The following is a 19,048-nucleotide window of genomic DNA, read 5'->3' on the forward strand; positions in this document are numbered from 1 at the left end:
GCATTAAATGGATGCTGCACTTCTAATGAAATCTAACTGTATATAAATAAATACCTGTTATGCTGATAATCTCTTTTAAAAAATTCTGATTACATTTCTGTGAACAAAAAAGAAATGACCTTTCTAATCGATTGTCTCTGGCAACACAAAATCACAGAGCTGGAATGTTCTTGTATCTCCAAGGCTTAATTGTTTGTTTAGTGCTATGTGGGACTAAAATAGTGATGATTAAGTTGTTTGGAGTTTTAGTTGGGACCTGGTTCCAAATAAATCCATGGTATTTATACAAACTGACCTAGTCTTGAAATCTCACAAAACCATCCTTATATAATCTGCCTTATAAGATTTCCAGTATCTAATTGTTTGAGTCTGATTATTTGACTGTGCAAGCATGTTCTGGGTATCTGGCTGAAATGAGATTTGGTTAAAAAATGGAAAAATGGCACTGGAATTCTTGGCAAAACAGTATCATTCACACTGACAGATGAAAACTTAATGTCTTGCCTATCCATCCTAGAATTCTATTTCTTTTAACAGTGAATAAGATTTGCTTCATCTCAATAGCAAAAACCCTCTGTGCTCTTTCTTTAAAATGGTCATTTTATTTTGACTTCCAGTGCAAAAAAAGGCTGTCTCTAAACTGAGCACTGCCTTGCATCACGGAGTTTGAAAAAACAAACTTTGTAAGCTGAACATAGAAGAGAAACAACCTTCTGTGTCAGGCTGAGAGTCTTTTACATTGACTCTGCAGCTGCAGTAATCACTACAGTGGTTGGCCTATGAGTAATCTTATGCTCTTGTGGCTTCCTTTAAATTATGAACTTGTTCTTACTTATTTATTTCTGCCATCACATTTTGTGTATGTCATATGTGGAGGCAAGCAAAGTAAAAATACCATCAAAGATACATAATTTCAAGAATGTAGACACTAAACATTCCATGATTTTGCACAAATGTACATGGAAAGAGGCTCTCTTGATGAATGCAGGATCTTTATTCCTCTGCTGTGGCCAATTTTGTTTTTTTTTTCCCCCCCTCATTATTACCGAGATTATTTCTGAGTGAAAAAACCCTCTCACCTGCTCATGGCACCTTCTGTTTTAAATTGTTGGAGTTTTAGCTGTCTATTAAAAAAGGAGGAGGTAAAATTTTTCTGCAGTTCCTAGGGTGGCCTCATTGGTGGTATCTTCAAATGAGTGAAGCATTGCCTGTTAGTGGGAGAGAGGGAGGTACTAACTTTTATGGAGTTTGATAAAAGAGCTCTAATGTTTTATAGAGTGCTAGCTGGCAAAGAAACAGAGTAACCCCTGCAATCATTTGATTAATACTTGTTGTAAATATAAATACAAGAGTACTCAATAAACATTTTTCTGATGAAACGTCCCCCACCAAAACACATAACAAATCAATTAATCAAAATGAATTGTTAAATTAAGTGAAATATTGTTAGGTCTTTATACCTGCTGAGGATCTAGATTGAAATAATTTCTCACCAAGTGTAGCTGGGTGTGCCATCTCCTTGCTGAAACATCAAACCAGCATTCCTAGGAGGATTCCACAGTGCATTAGCTGTTAGGACCCCGTGGTGAGCAATCAGTTTTTCCTTTTCTTACCTCACAGAGATAATGGGAAATGTTTTATTTGAGAAACATGTAGTGTAGCTTTCCCTTCTATGTAAGTATGACAGCACTCTATTTCAGCCTGCCTTATGTTGTTCTGGAGGGGATCTATGCAGATGTTTTGCTGAATGTTTCCAGTTCAGCCAGCTGCATTCATTTTGTGCCTGTATGTCACTGCCACAAGGGGATTGATAGATGTGAGTGGTGACTGGATCTTACTGCTTACTCATGTCTTCAATTATACGTGTTGACTGTTTGATATTGTATTTTTGATGAAAGAAAGGTTTGAAAAAGGGAGAAATTAAAATTACAACAACATTCAATCAGTACAGTGTTCTCAGGCAGACACTGAAATTGCATTTTATTTGGCAGTTTTTTGGTCTGGTTTAACAATGAGTTGTTGTTCTTTGATGAGAAAACATGGCATTTCTGAATTTTTACTCTATAAACAAATGATTGCATTTTCCCAAAAGCACATGGAGATATTTAGATATTTTTAATAGTCAAATGATTGTGACCTGCAAATTCTTAAATGGAACTTCATTTTTATTGCTTTTTATTGAAATGGTTGAGGAAATTCTGTCATCACAGTCAGTGTTTTTAGTACTCACTATGGCAAGTTTCCACTGAAATAATTATACCCTTGGTGAAGTTTTTATAGGCTTGGAAATCTTGGAATTGAGAGCACATTTCTTCTGAGCTGTATGTTTCTCTTTCTAATGGCATAGTTTGGCACAATTATGAAAATCTTGTTTTCAGGTTTTATAATAGTCTTGAATTTAAGTGAAAGATGGGGCCCTTTTTTTTTATTGTGCATGTGTTCTTAGTATTTTAATTTATATTAGAGCGAAGAAATTTCCAGGTGTGGAGACAGCATTAAAAAGTAGAACATTTTGTCCACTAGAAGCAAGTGGGGACAGCCACTTAAAAGCCTATTCATTATCAACAAGTTTTTTTCTCCTCATTTCTGATGCAGCTGTTCTTTTAGATTGTTCAATAACTGATTCAATAACTGAACTGAAGCAGTATACTCTCTTTTCTCCATCACATACAAATGCTTTATTTCTATCCCATTGGATTAAAATAGGTAGGAAAGGGTAAGGATGAGGATGAAAATCAATGAAAATTCCTCTTTCAGACAAGGAAAGAAGGTGACTATTTCCACTTCACATCTCATGTCTGTCTATACTCCAAATCCCTCACCAAAAAACTGTATGGGGTCCAGTAAGAGGCATTTGTGTTGAAGATTGAATTTGTTTATTAAAGGTACATCCTTTGCAAGACAGTGACAGGGAGTTCAAATAAGCTTCTGTTGGTTAATGGCTTTGTGACTACATACAAATAGATTAAGAGGACAAAGGAGAAGAATTTTTCCTTCTTTTAATGTTGCCAATAATGGATTGGCAACATTAAAATGTTTAAAATGTTCTTTGTCAGTTTAACTGCAATTAGGTCTATTATTTGACATTTGATTAGATCACAGCCCACAGAATTAAGGAGGCAGATTATTACTTGGTAGTCCTGGAACTGAGAGAGGATACTCACTATTTGTCTGTCTTTTTTTTTCCTTACTGTTTTTTTTCTTTCCTTTTCAAGTTTTAAGTTAGACTATATCTTGTTTTGAACACAGAGTAGTACAGTTAAAGAAGTTATGTGAACATAAATATTGATCTTGGAACCTGGTGAAGTACCTGAATGAGCTGAATTGTAGCTCCTGGTTTACATGGAGAATCTATATTTTTGGTGCCAAAAACCAAATTTGATAGTTATGAGATAAAATCTGTAAACAAGGTGAACCATTATGTATGGAAATATTTTCCATGAGAGACACTTGCCTTGTCTTAGGTTGTGTTTTAATAGTGAAGTAGGAATTTCTGTCTACTCAACAGTCACATTTCATCTAAATTGTACTCTGAAAGTGTTCTTCTGTAACTTCAGCTGAAGCAGATTTATGAATTGGCTGTATTAAGTTTGGTCCACGGAGTAATTAATTTAGTCTGGACTTTTGAAACTTTTTCAGTTGTTTAAGAACCCTTTTTTGGTTGGTTTGGGTTTTTTTAAGGAAGAGATCCTTTGTCTTTATATAATTGTCTGTATAATTCCTGTAATAAATCTCACAAACTTGATTTGCATGCATTAAGTTGTTCTATTTAAGTGTGGCAAAATACAATCGGACTGAATTCGTCCCTTTTCAGATGATGTAAATGTGAGATAAATATGGATGATGGATATGAGTTATTTATGTTATGTGTAACAATTTTCAGTAATACTTGGATTAAAAAGTTGCCAAATCTCTCTGAGATTTGCTTTTCCAAGAAAAGAAACCTCCACTCCATTCTGGTTGTGATTCAGCAAGTATATTGAAAATGAGACTATAGTCAGCCAGGGGAGTTCTTGTGCTTAAGCTCTCACCATTTCCACTACCTTTTTTTTGATTGGTTAACATTGCAGTCATGCTTTTTCAGGGTGGTGCTCCTTGACAGAATTGGGAAATTTCTGTAGAAATGTTTCCTAATTTCACAATCTGTTAGCATTCATCATGTTATTAAACTGCTGGAAGTAATGTCTTGGTTTATTTTTTTGTTTGAAGTGGGGGCATAATGGGATCTCTGAATGAGGAATGTGTTACACAAACAACAGATATTACTGGTCTTCCCTGGAAAGTGTTTTTGGGCTAATTTTGACAGGAACACCTTTCACTGGATGAATATAGATGATTTTGAGAAATCAGTAGAGGCTTCTTGACTAGCAGGCTCATGCTTCAATTGACTGGTTCTGGCATATGTCAGAATTACAGGAACTGCTCAGACAATGAGCTTACACTTTGTGGTTAAAACCTTGCATAGAATGGGTGTTTGTGAATAAGGAAACTGTCCTTTTGATCTTTGTACAATATTCCTAATGTCAGGGTCTATATGATGGGGTACATATATGTGGAATAAATCTGGCTTTTGTGATATTTGGTGACCATAAAGAGCCAGAAAGAAGAACAAGAACAATAGAACATTATTATTATTATCATCATCATCATCATCATCATTATTATTTTCTCACAAAAATTGTTATAGTGAATTCCTTTGAGTAGATCTACTTTTTTTTTTTCCCTGAGCAGGTTCTATACAGTTCGCTACAGAGAAAAAGGTAAAGACAAGAAATGGGTTTTTCAGCTCTGCCCAGCTACAGAGACAGTGATTGACAATCTGAAGCCAAACACACCTTATGAATTTGGAGTTAAAGACAATGCAGAGGATAGTGTTTGGAGCAAGACTTTGAATCATAAGACAGTTCTCTCTAGTAAGTATTTGACAGTAGTTAATCAAATAGCTGCTGATTTTGACAGTATTTTTTCTCTATTGTGGTATTAATTAGACTAAGTTACTGATCAAGTTTTTATGGTTTAAATGCCATCCATTATGCCCCTAAAAATTCTCTTATCAATTGCTGAAACTAGAAATATTTTGGTTTTGAAAAACTACCACCTAATCTTCTGAAAGGTACTCTCTTGTCATTGCAAATAGAGGGTCCGCTGCAGGTTGATAGAATTCTAACAGTGTTGAGTACAGATACACATCAAGTGTTGAGTATAAATACTTATACTTCTGGCTGGATTCTAAGCTTTTTCCTTAGGCTATGAATAATAAGATGATCAAGTAATGAACTAATCCATCAACCATCACCCAACTAATCCATTGAATTTATTTTCCATCATGAGTGATGGAAATTATTAGCGTTATTTGAATCTTCTTTTACACCTGCATTTACATTGAAGCTGGTCTTCAAGTTAGATGGAGCCTGTCCTGCCTCAATGAGCCCTTTGTTACTCCACTCAAAAGATGAACTTGAAGCTAATTTACAATCAGAGTATTATATTTATCATGTCTGAAGCATGCAGTGTCATGTATGCTTTTGTTTTTGTTTCCATGGAGCAGTGCATAACACCTATGGCTGGATGTCATTAATATTTTAAGGTTCTCCTCTGAAATCCCAAGACAATGCAGGAAAAGTGATGTCAAATTAACCCTTGTAAAACCATGTACTGCTGAAAGAATCACTCATACCAGTAGAGGAAACAGGCATCAGTCGAGTTTTCCTCCTTGTAATGAGAAGAGGACTTAACAGATTATCCCATTTGATTTATTTTCCTCAAGTATTTGTATAAAGGTATTTTGAAACATGATGTTGCTCAGAAGATGGTGGAAACTCCTATGCTTAGTATTTTTAGCTTGACTCAAAATGTAAAGAATGGGAATTCTCATTAGAGAGCCTTATTCATATGAGATTTCCAGCTGAAATTTAATTTGGACTTCAGTTTTGATTGTAGGTGAGTTACAGAGCTCAATATACTTGAGGATAGGGGAAGGGAGCAGTATGGTGGCTTATAACACTGGGAAAACCTTCATACTCCCTAATAAACAGTTTTGTTGGCCTTAATTATAGAGTACAAAGCTGTAAGTTTGAAGCACCTGCCCAGTGTCCATGGAGCTCTTTTAGCAGTCCAGAATAATGCTATGGATATACCATAGCTTAAAGAGGATAATGGTGGTAGCCTTTATCTATACCTGATTCACAAAAAGCTCTGCTTTGCAGCCTTACAGATATCCTACCAAGTGGGTTTTTTCTGTTTTTTTCTACATTTCAAACATCTTAAAGTCATCTGTAGAGCAAGTGATGAAATTTATTTCAGCACTTAGAATAAGAGGGAGTGATGAGTGCAAATATTTATAGTTTATTACTTGTTCAAGACTGGTGAAAACACCACCAAATTTTATCTTTCTATATGATGTATTTCTAAATTCTGTTTCTTACAGACATTTTACATTTTTAATAGGTCAGGAGAATCATTCATGTTAGTTTATGGTGACCCATTGAATTTGGTTGAAAGATTATTTCTTCTAAGAGTTCATATTCTATTTACATAAGATTTCTTTTGTCTGCAGTGTAGACTTGTGTATTCAGTGGATGCTTCTGCAGCAGTTAAATCCCAAGAGTTTGTAATTACCCTGCATGTCTACATTCTGGTCTACTGATAAAGAATCTTATAATGGGAAAGTTGTCAGCACTTTTGAATTCAAGCCTTTCATATTTTTTGTGGTAGATACAGAAAATGTGGCCAGTAAACAGAGAGTGCATATTTATAATAAATGTACAACCAGATGCCTGTAAAGTTTATCAATCAACACAAATAGACATTTCTTTTCTGTGCTAATTTCTTGTTTTGTGTCAAGTTCTTCTCATATAGGAGAAGCATCTCAACCTAAACCGAACATCCTTCACTGTAAATGTTCTTGTTCCCACTGAAGAATATATCAGTTATACAAACTGAAAGTTCTTGTGCATGTTCCTGGATTTGCTGAATCCACAGGCCGAATTTTTATTATATACTAAACATGTTGGGAGGGGCTGGGAGGAGAATCTGCTTTTAATTCATGATTTGAAAACACATGAAAGGCATGGCAAAAGTTCAAATTTATTTAACTGATTTTTTTCAGAAGAGATGAAAGTAGCTTATTTCAGACTGTCTTGCCATGATTTTCTCATGAAGTGATTCAAAAACTTCTGTCACTTTTCCCTTGAATTTAGGCCAATAGTAAGTCCTGTTATTTAGAAGTATCGAGCACTTTGAAAGACTTGTTTCCAACTTAAAGGTGTCTCAATTGATATTTCTTTAGAGTTGAATTTTTTTTTTCTACTTCTCATCTGTTTAGGATGGAATTTGGAAAAAACATGTAGCTTGACTCTTGTTTGCACATCCATTGTTGGAAGGGCAGCAGAAAAGTGTAAAGGTGGAAGATGCAGAGAAAGTTTGAAGCAGCATGCTAGAATTGAGTAGGTGCTGAACAGGACTTTTTCTTGACTTACTCAACAGCTGCATCACAAGAAACTTCTAATACTTAGAAACTAAGAGGAAAACTTAAGAGAAAAAAATTCAGAGTTTAAGTCTGGGAGTTTGTTGAAACACTGAGATAAACAAAACCATAAACAAAACAAGAAGAATACATTTCATTTCCTTGTTGTCAAAATGTGAAGAGTGGGACTTGCAGATATATTAATGGATCTGGAGACACAGGACAAAACAATTTTTCCATGGTGTGTTTTTATACAGGCTTTTTATTAAGCCTTCTAACTTTCCAAGCTGACAAATAAAAGGTGGATAAACTTGGTTTGCTTTGCTTTGGACAAAAAAAATAATAATTCTGTGAATTTATTTTTCTTTCTGTCAAAACAGGTAAAAAAGTAAATGGACAACTCCAGAATATGTATAAGTTGGTACCTAATTCCCAAACACAGGTATGCAAAACAGTCTCTTTTTGAAGCTGATTCGTGTTTCATATGATCAAATTTTTTATTCTCTGTTAGTGTTCAGTGAGAAAGAAATTATCAAGGCCACAAACTGCCAATATAGAAAACAATCTGTTAAATGCACTGTGTGGAAAATGTTTAAATGTGTTGATGGACAAAATAATTGAGAACTGTAATTGAGATGATTACCCACACTTTTTCCAACCTATCTCAGATAAATCTGATGGTTTCCAGCTGTAGATTCAAAATTTAGAAGTTGCTTATTCCTTTGTAGAAGTCAGGTTTATTAAACTGTGATATTTGTTGTGATTAGTTAACTTAGGGAAAACATGGTGATGTGATTTTATAGAGTAATTTTGTATATACTCAAGTTTTCTAAATTAGTCATCCCACTGAATTCACTGATAGTTCCCATATGTGAAGCAAGTGTTTGCAGAACCAGAGGAAGCTGGAAAGGGCAATTTAATCAAGTTTGCTAGGCTGTCCATTAAATCCTTTTATGTGGCATGGTAAAATTTTTACCACTTAATTTAAAAAAATTGATTTTTATAAATAAAGATTTTTTTCCCCTCACTTGACTTTTTCCATAAACATTCTCAAACAAGTATGGATAGATTTAATTTGTTTATGGGTTCATGTACCCAGATTTATTTTTCTTCCAAGAGCTGAAGCATAAATGAAGGCTCTCTAAATCAAGCCAGCTAGTGGGTTTTAATACAGTGAAAAAGAGACATTTAAGTCATAACTTTTGAGCCTTACCAATTCTACTATGAGATTAAATTGGTTTCTCTATATTTCCTTTCCTTGTTTTTTAATCAAAGTGCAATTTTCAGCATTTAATCTTCTGGAGGATTTTTTTTTTTTTGTTCTGCTACTTTTTAGGTTATTATCCCTGAGGCAGACTATGGACAACGTCCCAAGAAAAGTTGTAGAAATCCCTCTTACTTTAAAGACTTTAGAGGGTTAAGTAATGAGTGTTAATTATTACAAAAGAATAAACCATTCTTCACAATTCTCTTCTGTCTGAGATTTTCCAAATATTTTCATGGTAGGAAATGGTAATGCATGTTTTCTCATTGTTTGTTTTTCATATTTCAGAATATTATAAATGGTCTGTAATTATCAGACCTGGAATTCCTTCAGGAATCAAATCATAATTCATTAAATACATTTTCTTCTAGGAATAATTAGGTATGCACAGAATCATAGAATCAATGAGGTTAGAAAAGATCTTTAACTTCCTCAATTCCAACTGCTAACCCAGCACCACCACCATGTTTACCATTAAACCATGTCCTCAAGTGCTGTATCCATGTATTTTTTAACACTTCCAGGCATGATGATTTCCCTACTGTTTTCCTGGGCAGTCATTTCCAATGCTTGACACCCCTTTCTGTGAAAATGAATTTTCCTAATATCTGATCTAAATCTCCACAGTGCAACTTGAGGCCATGTCCATTCACTTAGGGCAGTAATATTTCAATAATTGCATTACATACAGAGTAAGATCAATGGAATGCTTACATTATTGGAAATATACATATGTCTTGAGTTCAGGAGAAAAGGTTTTATTTGTGAGTAATATAAATCCAGTTGGTTAGATATTCAGGAGGGTGCTCATCTCATTATGTTGCTTTACTGTTTACTGAAGTCACCTTTACTGTTCTTCCCCTTGGTCCCACGAGCGTCTTTAAAGTTGCACAGCCCAAGATCAGGGAATTCACCCTGGACCATGGAGTGCAAGCTGAGTTCCTTTGCTCCTCTTAGCAAACCCTGTGTGCCAGAACCCTGACTGTTATGCTGCTTCTGTGCAAGTAGGGATTCTATTTATGCAGGAGAAGTCCTGAGAAAATGAGCTAAACCAGTTCTCCAAATATTTGCGCGGCTCAAATATGAAAGGAAGATTAGAGCCAACATCTAGTCTTTTTGTGATCTTCACAGGGCTCAACTCCAGAGCAGCACTGCTTTATCACCCTCCAGAGAATTATCATGAAAACATACCATAGATTATTCTAAATGTTCTCTTATCATTCTTGTTTTAGTGGTGCAAAAAGCCAAAAAGCAGATAGTTCACATTGTTCCTTCAGTTTCCACAGCACTAGGTGTGGTATGGTTCAGTGGTGTGGTCAGATCATTGATGCAAAGCCAGAATGAGTGTGATTTAGGCCAAGTTTGTTTGCACTTTATTTTGCTCCAAAGACACAACTGACTCATATCAACATGGTCCTAACTCTTCTCTGTAAGGACATTTTTAAAGGCTGTTTATGAAAATAATGTTACCAACCCATCTAGTCATTCTGCCCTTTCAACATCAGTCACATATCATCTTGTGTTTCTTTTGGCAGTTTCCTCCTTTAAGTTTGTCTAAGCTCCCAGGGCTGTGTAAGCAGCAGCTCAGGAGAGAGTGGAAGAAAAGGAGTGTTCTAGAATGCTCATTCTTCTTCCCTTCATAAACAATGGGTAGTGGTAGGACAGAAACAATGCAGTAGAAATTTATTTCCTCTTCTTTCTGGTTAAGTTCCTCTAGTTTCATGTCGGCCTGGAAGGTGGAGTCCTTCCCAGTTTTCCAGCCAAAAAGGACTCTTAGCTTCTACCATTTGTTAAACTCTAGAAGGAAACATTCCTGCTCTTCCAAACCTTATTCAGTCCAGACTGACCATGATCCTTCCTTGAAGAATCTATTATGTGCATGCCAGTTAATTTTGGCTTTTTGAAGTATCAGAATACAACACAGAAAGAAAGAACAAGTCTCTTAAAGTAATGTTACCATGTTCACAGAACATTTGAGATTTGCAGTCCTGTAAGAATATGCTGTATGTATATGGTAAGAAGTGAGATGCCTGACCTATGGTATGATTTACATCTCTCATTTTCCTCTGAAAATAAGGAATATATTATTTGCCATCTTCTTTCATGATGGCAGCAGCTGTTTAAATAACTGCTGTTCCTAATACCTATATGCTTTATATTCCCTATCTGAAAAATATGGTTGATAGTGCCATTCCTACAGATGATGGGCTGACATTTCCAAAATAGTTTGTATAAGTAGTAAATATTACTAGGACTATCTAAATTAGTCACTTTGTGGAAACTGAGAAGAAAGCTTTGACAGCATGGGTAGATTTCAAGTGCTGCAGTTACAGATTTGTACAGGTGAGCAATCTAATTCTAGCAGCTGAGGAACATGGATTTCATGTCAATTATTCATTCCTGAGTGAAAAACTGCACTTTTAATATATTTAAAGGTATTTTGAGTTTTTATAGTGCTATCATTGTAGCCATCCATTATTAGTCAACAAAGAAAGAATGTTCTTGTCAATCTAAGAACAGTTTACTAGTAAAAAGGCTGATAGTAATTATGATTAGAAGTTATACAGTAGAGGTTACACAAGCACTCACTACAGCCTCAGAGCTGTTCATTTGATTGTAAAGCTGCTGAGGAGAAATGCAATAAAATGGACACCTTCTTCTAAAAAATGCGTTCCATCCCCTTTGTTAGTCACATGAATAGGAGAGCTACTTCAAAAGCTGATCATCTGCAACACAATTTTTTCATTAGAAAACAAAATAGAAATGTAAAAGAGGAAAAATAAAGAAGGAAGATTATTTTTATCCTCATATAATGACAATGATTGAGTCATGTTCTCACCAATGCAAAACTGTTATTAGGTAGCAGACAGTGATCACAGAGTAAGTTGCCTCCATCCATTTCCCCAAGAAAAGGTTCATCTTACTTGTGGAGATTGGCCTTCTTCCAGCTTCTTAAACTTTGGTATGTGTTTAATGTGTACCCAACCATTGTTTTTAAAGCTTTTCAGAAGTATTTAAAATAGAATAAAAATAGTTATGCTTAGGTAAATGATTAGCACTTTGTCATCAAATGCTGACTTCTCAAGTGTGCAAGTGTTCTTTCACATCAAGTAGGCCAGATGGCATAAAGCGCAAAATTACCATTCTCTGGTTCTGATTTCAGCGGAATGCATTTAGCATGGAAGGAGTTATTTTCTTTCTTGTAACTCAAATATAAGTAAAACAATTCCCTTTTAATATATGTAGCATTTTTATGTCGTTAGCTTTACAGTCTACCTTCTCTCATCACTTGAGTGTATTATTAAGCTTTCAGAATTTGTTCATAATTCTTATCTTTGTTATCAACTGTTTTCTTTTAATAGCTGTGGGGTCCATTCAGGTATTCCTTTTTTTTTTTTTTAACGGTATCAATATAATTTCACATTCACATTTAGGCAAGATGTAATCTGGGTCAAAGAGATATGAACAGCATAAGAGTCGAAGTATTTAGCATAAAAATTTAAGAATCATGTGGGTGGCTGGCCGCTTGTGCTTTGGAAACAATTCCACTAAATAAAATTTTTGTGAGCGAATCTACTTAAATCAGGCTATGCACCAAAGAGTGCTAATGGTTTACAAATGTGCACCTGGTTCTGGAATAGTCTGTGCTCTAAATATAGTGTTCCTGAGAATATATTTGTGTCCTGTGACCAAATTGTAATTGCATATATTTCACATGTTTTGCTGTAGTTAAATTTCATCTTTTCTTCAGCATTTTGCACTACTCCCCAGTGAGTGCTCCAGAGATCCTTGAGAGAAAAAAGAATTGGGATTTCCTAAACTGTCGAATACTCTGGTTTTATTAAGCAAAACATCTCAAGCTGATAGAAGGAGATCAAAATGCAGTATTACCACATTAGCCTGTGGGAACTGAAGCACAACCATCAGGGACCAGGGCCAGAGCCATATCCAGTGTTTAATTGGAACAGGCATGGTATTGGATTAGAACCCTCTATTTTTATTACTCAGTTCAATTACTATTATGGCAGTTCTCCTAAGGCACTACTTTTATCCATTTTTTCTCTTTTTTCAGATTATACTGAGTGATAATAAGAAATTGGTCCCTGTCACAATAATCAAACAAAGTAAGTTTGTGCATTGTTTCAAATGTATTCTTCTACTCCGCAAGAGTAACTTGAGACTAAAATGAGTGTCAGGGCAATGGGATGTCCTGCAGCTGGCCCTATAATAACATAAGCACAGAATTTCAGTTTCAGCAAAATTAATATGCCAGGGGAGGGAGATGCACAATTAGGACATGATGTAGAGAAAACAGAGTTTGCAGTCTCTTAAACTGAATATAAATACAGAAAGGATTAGGAGGGTGTCCTAATCTGCAAATATTGAGGAAAGGTTTTTAGAATGCTGGGGTTTGTTTCAGGTGTGGTTTTGTTTCTTATTTCAGTTTTTTTGTTGTTGTTGTTTTAATTAGCTTCTAATATCCCTGTGTTGTCTCCACAGTTATTCAAAATCGGACGCAGTCAAAAGCACCAGATAGTTCTTCTCTCCCGGGAGCAATATTAGGTGACTAGAAGATATTTTTATTATTTCTCTTAACCCCTGGTTGAAACTTAGAATTGTGCAAATGCTTTTAATTTTCCGTGATCTTAATTGTTTTTCCTTGCATATCAAAGGGTATTTTGCAGCTGATGCAGACAATATTTGTTACATTTTATGGCGGTACAGATGGTTCAAGAATGTTGTTACTTAATTGAAGTAGAATCATTTCATTGTCATTGTATTTAAAAGAAGAAACTGTGACTGTTTAAGTGAAGGAGTTCTTTCATACTTCAAATGAAGTTCTATGGCAAAGATCTTGTTGAGATGAGGGATTGTTCTTACTGAGCTTTTAAGGTAGCACAGTAACATCACATCTACAGTCACAAACCTGACATATTAAACTACAGAAATCTTGCCATTAGAAATTGATGATAGATCTCAGGACATTACTGTTTCCCTCCAAGCCATTCAGTTTCATGCTTTTTGTTCTTGTTTCACCTATAAGAATATGCAATATTGGCTTGGAACATTAAACTGGGGGAAAGTCTGTCGTATAGGGTGGTGAACTCCTGGTCTGCCTGAAATTTGCATGAAAGGCTCACTGCACCATGTACCCTGTGACCAATTTATTCCTGGATTTATTGTTTATCCCTTTATATATTTTCTATGACTGCATAACTTTGGCTGAAGCTTTCTTTGTGTGAGTTTCAGCGTATTGATGTGAGTCAAACACATACATGAAAACCCAGTCTGGTGTTGAGCCCACTTGGCCCACCAGACAGAATCTGTCTCAGTATCTGTGATGCTGCAGTATTCCAGAGTTGTGTGTTCCAGTGTCAAATGCTTTCCACCTCTGATAAATCATGAGATGGTGGTGATAGAAGGAGTGGCATAAAGGGCAAATAGCACCAAATGGGGATAGAACAAATTCATTTTCCAGATATTCAGAGTGAGCTCCCAGTGGTTTAGTAGTAGTTACTCATCTGAGAGAGCAGACTGTGTGCTTTCATGTTTTCTGGAATTAATGGCATACGTCTTTCTCTGTAGTGCACCTAATTGTTCCAGGTCTCAATGAAAGTCAGCAGAAACTTCCTCCTCTCCTGACAATAGATGACATACCTCAAGCATCCAGGAAAAAACTGGGTAAGCAGAAATGCTAAACAAATGAGAAATGCTGAAAACCATTTTGCACTGTGAAAATAATGATTCATAAGTCATTAAATCCTTGCTGTAAGTTTTTATTTTTAAAATATCTTTTAATGAACAAAACAAAACCAAAACCACATGTTTTTAACATAGCTTGCAGTGATTGTGCAGTGGAAATTCATTGGGTCCTAAAGGTACTCAGCTGTCCACGTTGGCTTACTTAGTCAAACTAAAGTGGGACAGAAATAAATCTGTGGTAAAAGAGAGCAGATACATCTTTGTAATTACTCTCTAATGTCTGTTCTTTTAGCTAAGAATGAAACTGGAGTATGGCCTGCTGAATCCAAAACACCAGAAGTTCAAGAAATCTCCCCACAGTCCCTTCCAGGTAATGAAAATTCTGTTTTTAGAAACTCTGTGGAATATCTTTGCCAAATACATAAACTAAAATGAAACCCATCTTTGTGCTCTACAGTTAAAATAGGAGCTGGAAAACAGGAGGATAGTGGCTGAATTAGCAAGGAGTGGTAATGTGGATAAAAATCCGAATCTAATTTTGGACAAAAGTTTCAGGTGATATAATTATTAGGTTTCTAAAACTACTTAGAATTAGAATCATACTTTGCGGCATGCCTTGAAATTTGAAAAATGGTAAAGTGAGGGTTTTTTTGTGTAACACAGACTACTTTATGAATTTGTATGAGAAGTATAGTCATATGTTTGAACATTTTCAGTCTGGAGGCAGGGGTGGAAAGGACTGGAAAGAGCTGAATTGCTCAGAGTCGAATGATGAAGATCAACTTATCATCCACTTTATTGACCCACATTTCAGAATTGCTTAAGAAGGCATATGCCTATCTTCATTTTCTATAGTCTGGCCCTAATCCTATAACTGTGTTGAAAGTCTTGGTTCTGCTGTCACAGGAGACAATAGCTGCCTTCTGCCAACTGCTTTGCTGAAAGGAAGAACGGATGCTTGAACAGTGGCAAGATTTTAAAACTAAAAAGGAATTTGAGGAAACAATAACCAGAGGTTTGCTTTGGTTTGGTTTAGACATATTATGGATCTTGCTGGCATTAGTCTCTTCTGTCTGTCAGGCCTTTCCTGGCTGGATGGAGTAGTGTAGTATGTGGTTTCTTTGACATCACTCTAGTCAGACAGATACTACCCTTAAATATGATTGTGTTTATTTTATTCATTAAGTATATAAAAAAATGCTATGCTTAACTTCATCATAGCACCTTAGTCTTAAAAAAAAACCAAAGCAGAATAAAAAACCCTTCAAAAAATACATAGGGAATTGAAAAGGTGTAAAGAAATGCAGCAGTGTCATGTAATCATTGACAACAATCTTTCAGACTAACTAATCCATCTTTTTTTCTTCTATGAAAATGCTAGAACTTTATTTTCTACTCAATAGATAAATGTATTTTCCAAGTTCTACTTTAAACCGTTCCTTCCTGTCTGCAAAACCTTCATAGGGATGGCTCTTTACTGTTCATCCTAAATATTAAGAGGGGAAAAAGCAATGCCTCTTCACAAGAATTTACTATCAAAGGACGCATTGAAAATGTGTGGATCTTTTCAGAAAGCTGTAAGGAGTCTTTTTAGGTTGTTTGATTGGTTTGTTTTCTCTTACAGTGCAATGTCTCTTTTGGAATTAAATTTTTTTACTATGTTACTAGATTATTTACCTTGTTTAAGTAACTGCTGTTCAAGAACTGGCAATCTGGAAGTGTGTTTTCTAGAACTTTGCCATTTTTTGTGAAAGTGAGAACTGAATACATTTTATATATTGGTTCTCCAATATATTGGTTGGTTCTCCATCAGAATCCATGTCCTCAAATCTCAGCCCTCAAGCTTGAATTCCTCTAATCAAAATGTGTCATTCCTTGTTGATGGAATGTATTGGTCAGTCAGCTAAGGAATGTGAAATGTGGCAGCTGGGGAGGAGAGCATTGGTTCATTCCATTTCCTTTCCTTTGTGCTCTGTAATTATATTTATGTACCAACATGTAGAATTTCTAACCATAAAGAATGCTGTGTCTTGACATGGCAAAGAATTGTATGTTTATGAAGTCCAAGTTTTCATTACTCTCGTAATAATTGGCAAGTACTCTCTTTTCTTGTAACAATTTAGTAACAATTTGTAACAACTAAACACATTCTTATTGCTCTCACACCAATAGTTACTTATGGAAATATTTGGAATTTTCATCTTCCATTTCAAGCTTCCTTTGTGGTTTTGCTTCCATGCCTTTTTTCCCTGTGGTGACCATTCCTTTCAGATATTATTTGTTGATCTCAGCACCAGTGCCTCATGTTAGAGTATGTCACACTCCATTGTGGTTATTTCAGTTAAAGGAAAAAAAAAAAAAAAGAAGCCAGGAAACAGAGAAGTGCAAATTAATCCTTTAAAAGAAAAATGTTCTTCAAGTCGTGCCATGGAACATGGAAAAAGAACTTGTCTGGCTAAAATGCTGAAGTATTCTTTTATGAGTAACTTAGGTGAGAGATCTGAGCACCAACCCTCAAACCCTTTTCAAGGGTTGCATTTAAACAGTGTAGTATATAGACATAATTAATTGAGTTTAGCAATAGGATCTACTTCATTATATTTAAATCAGACATTGCTATTTGAAAAATCATACTGGATTCTTTGAGTAAGGCATAATAATTATTTGCTGTGGCAGTTTTAAGGAGTGGTGGCAGACTGGCAAGAGCACAGTGATTTAGCAGGAGCTCTGTGCTGTAGCAGCTGTTGTGTCATCAGCCATACTAGAAGGGAAGGGAGCTCCAAGTATTTCAGCAAGCAGTCCATCTGAAAGGCTCTGTGAGCTGGGCTGCTCTTGTATTCCACTGGCTCTTCATCAGAGGGTGTGTTCTGTGATGTGACGCAGTTTAGTAACTTTTTTTCATGTATTTGTCTACCAGGAATCCCATCATTTTCTTAATTTCAATCCTCCCCTCCCTTGGCATGCATTTCCATGGAAAGACTTGTTAGTAAGCTCTTTCATTCTTTGTTTTTGCCAGGCTTGTTACAATATTTTCCACTCAGGACTAATTTATTCTTAACATAACAGCTCAAATCTCTTGTGTTTTCCTCAATCTTTGAATTGTTGTCTAATATACCTCAAACTACTGCTACAATTTTTTTTCTCTGCTAAATGTGTCTTTCTAATAACTTTACAGGGAAATTGGAGCTCACCAGCCCTTAGAAATATGAGCACATATGAGTTCTTTCATGTCCCAGACATGAAGTTTTTCTGTAAAAAAAAAAATAAAAGAATAGCAAAAAAAGAGAGCTAGTTATTTATGTGGGAGGTCATACTACAAATTTAGTGAATTAGATTTGTGAAATATGGAATAGTCTTGAAATGAGAAGTGCCACCTGTGAATCCATCAACCAGGGTTCATGTTCAGTTGAAATAACTCCTTTGTTGCCATGTCTCCCAAGTTCTGTTCCTCCTGTTCTCATTCTGCCCCCTGAAGAGTTCCCCTTGTGCTCACAGGGTATATCAGGAGTGAGATTAATGTTTTCATCATAATGTCTTTCATCATCATGAAGATGAAAAGAGAATCAAGGGAAATCAGAGGAAACAGTTTAAGAAACATTGCCTAGGTGCATTCTTGCTGTATTCCAGGCTGTGATGATAAAATAACTTGGCTGTGTTAATGCTTTACTTTGCAGACAGCCTTGAACCACTACAATAGGCCTAGCTTACCTGCTGCCCTGGAATAATCAGAGGCATTTCTCTTTTCTCTAATTTAGCTTTCATGGCCTAAACTTTCTTCTTCCTGTATCTTCTTTTTAACAAAAATATCTGTCTTATTTTCATGTCATCTCTACAATGTTTTGTGCAAAACTGAGAGCTTGGTTTCTTTTGTTCTAATTCTAGGGATGTTTTATCTTGTTCAGCTTGCTCAGCAAAGACACATTTCACTTGAGTGTAAACCCTCTGACATCATGAGTTCTGTATTTGCTTGTGTTTGAGTTTCTTTTCATTATTGCACCTCACCAACAAGAAATGTTAGATTTTGTACTGCTCCTGAGGTACAGGTAGTTAGTTGTTGCTTCAGTATTAAGAGTGAAGTTTCATAGAGAGAAATTTCTCTTCCTTCTCTGGACAATGAACTGCTCCTTGCACTGATGGCAGAGACAGCACTGTGACTGACTTAGAAGATGAATTGAGCCATAACAAAGCAGCATCTGTAAAGACTCCAGACTGTGTGACACATTCTCCAAACTAGAAAATAGTGTAACTGTAATAACATCTGAATCCCACTATTTAGAATGTGGGAAACAGCGCCTTTTTTTTTCACTAAATGAAGTAAGAAGCTTATAAACATCCATGATCAGCTCTTGCTTGAAGTGTGTTAAATAGATTGTGGAAAAAGCTTGGAGAGCATGCAGGAAAAACCAAAATGTCTTCTAATGTGTCTCAAAAAGAAAGCTATCTTTTATTAAATTAATACTAAAACTTAGTGCTATATTAATGCCAACCATCAATATTAAAGATCTCTTCCAAGTAGCTACATGCACTAAATACTGTGCAATTTGCTCTGTGGAGGGCATTAATGTGCTTGTGGCATTCAAGGCTGAGAACTTACCATTCTGTGCTCCATAGCCATT

At 35.6% G+C, this 19,048-nt stretch overlaps 1 protein-coding gene across 1 annotated transcript in view; it reads left to right on the forward strand.

Annotated features, from left to right (window-relative positions):
* Positions 1 to 19,048, forward strand: part of ABI3BP (ABI family member 3 binding protein) — a 137,158-nt gene that overhangs the window by 35,568 nt on the left and 82,542 nt on the right. Inside the window, exons 5-10 of the mRNA XM_036406819.1 lie at positions 4,732 to 4,913; positions 7,846 to 7,907; positions 12,802 to 12,853; positions 13,230 to 13,292; positions 14,316 to 14,411; positions 14,725 to 14,802. Coding sequence (XP_036262712.1) covers positions 4,732 to 4,913; positions 7,846 to 7,907; positions 12,802 to 12,853; positions 13,230 to 13,292; positions 14,316 to 14,411; positions 14,725 to 14,802 — 533 coding nt within the window. The remainder of the gene's footprint in view (positions 1 to 4,731; positions 4,914 to 7,845; positions 7,908 to 12,801; positions 12,854 to 13,229; positions 13,293 to 14,315; positions 14,412 to 14,724; positions 14,803 to 19,048) is intronic.

The sequence above is a fragment of the Molothrus ater genome, chromosome 2 (assembly GCF_012460135.2).
Source record: "Molothrus ater isolate BHLD 08-10-18 breed brown headed cowbird chromosome 2, BPBGC_Mater_1.1, whole genome shotgun sequence".
NCBI lineage: Eukaryota > Metazoa > Chordata > Aves > Passeriformes > Icteridae > Molothrus > Molothrus ater.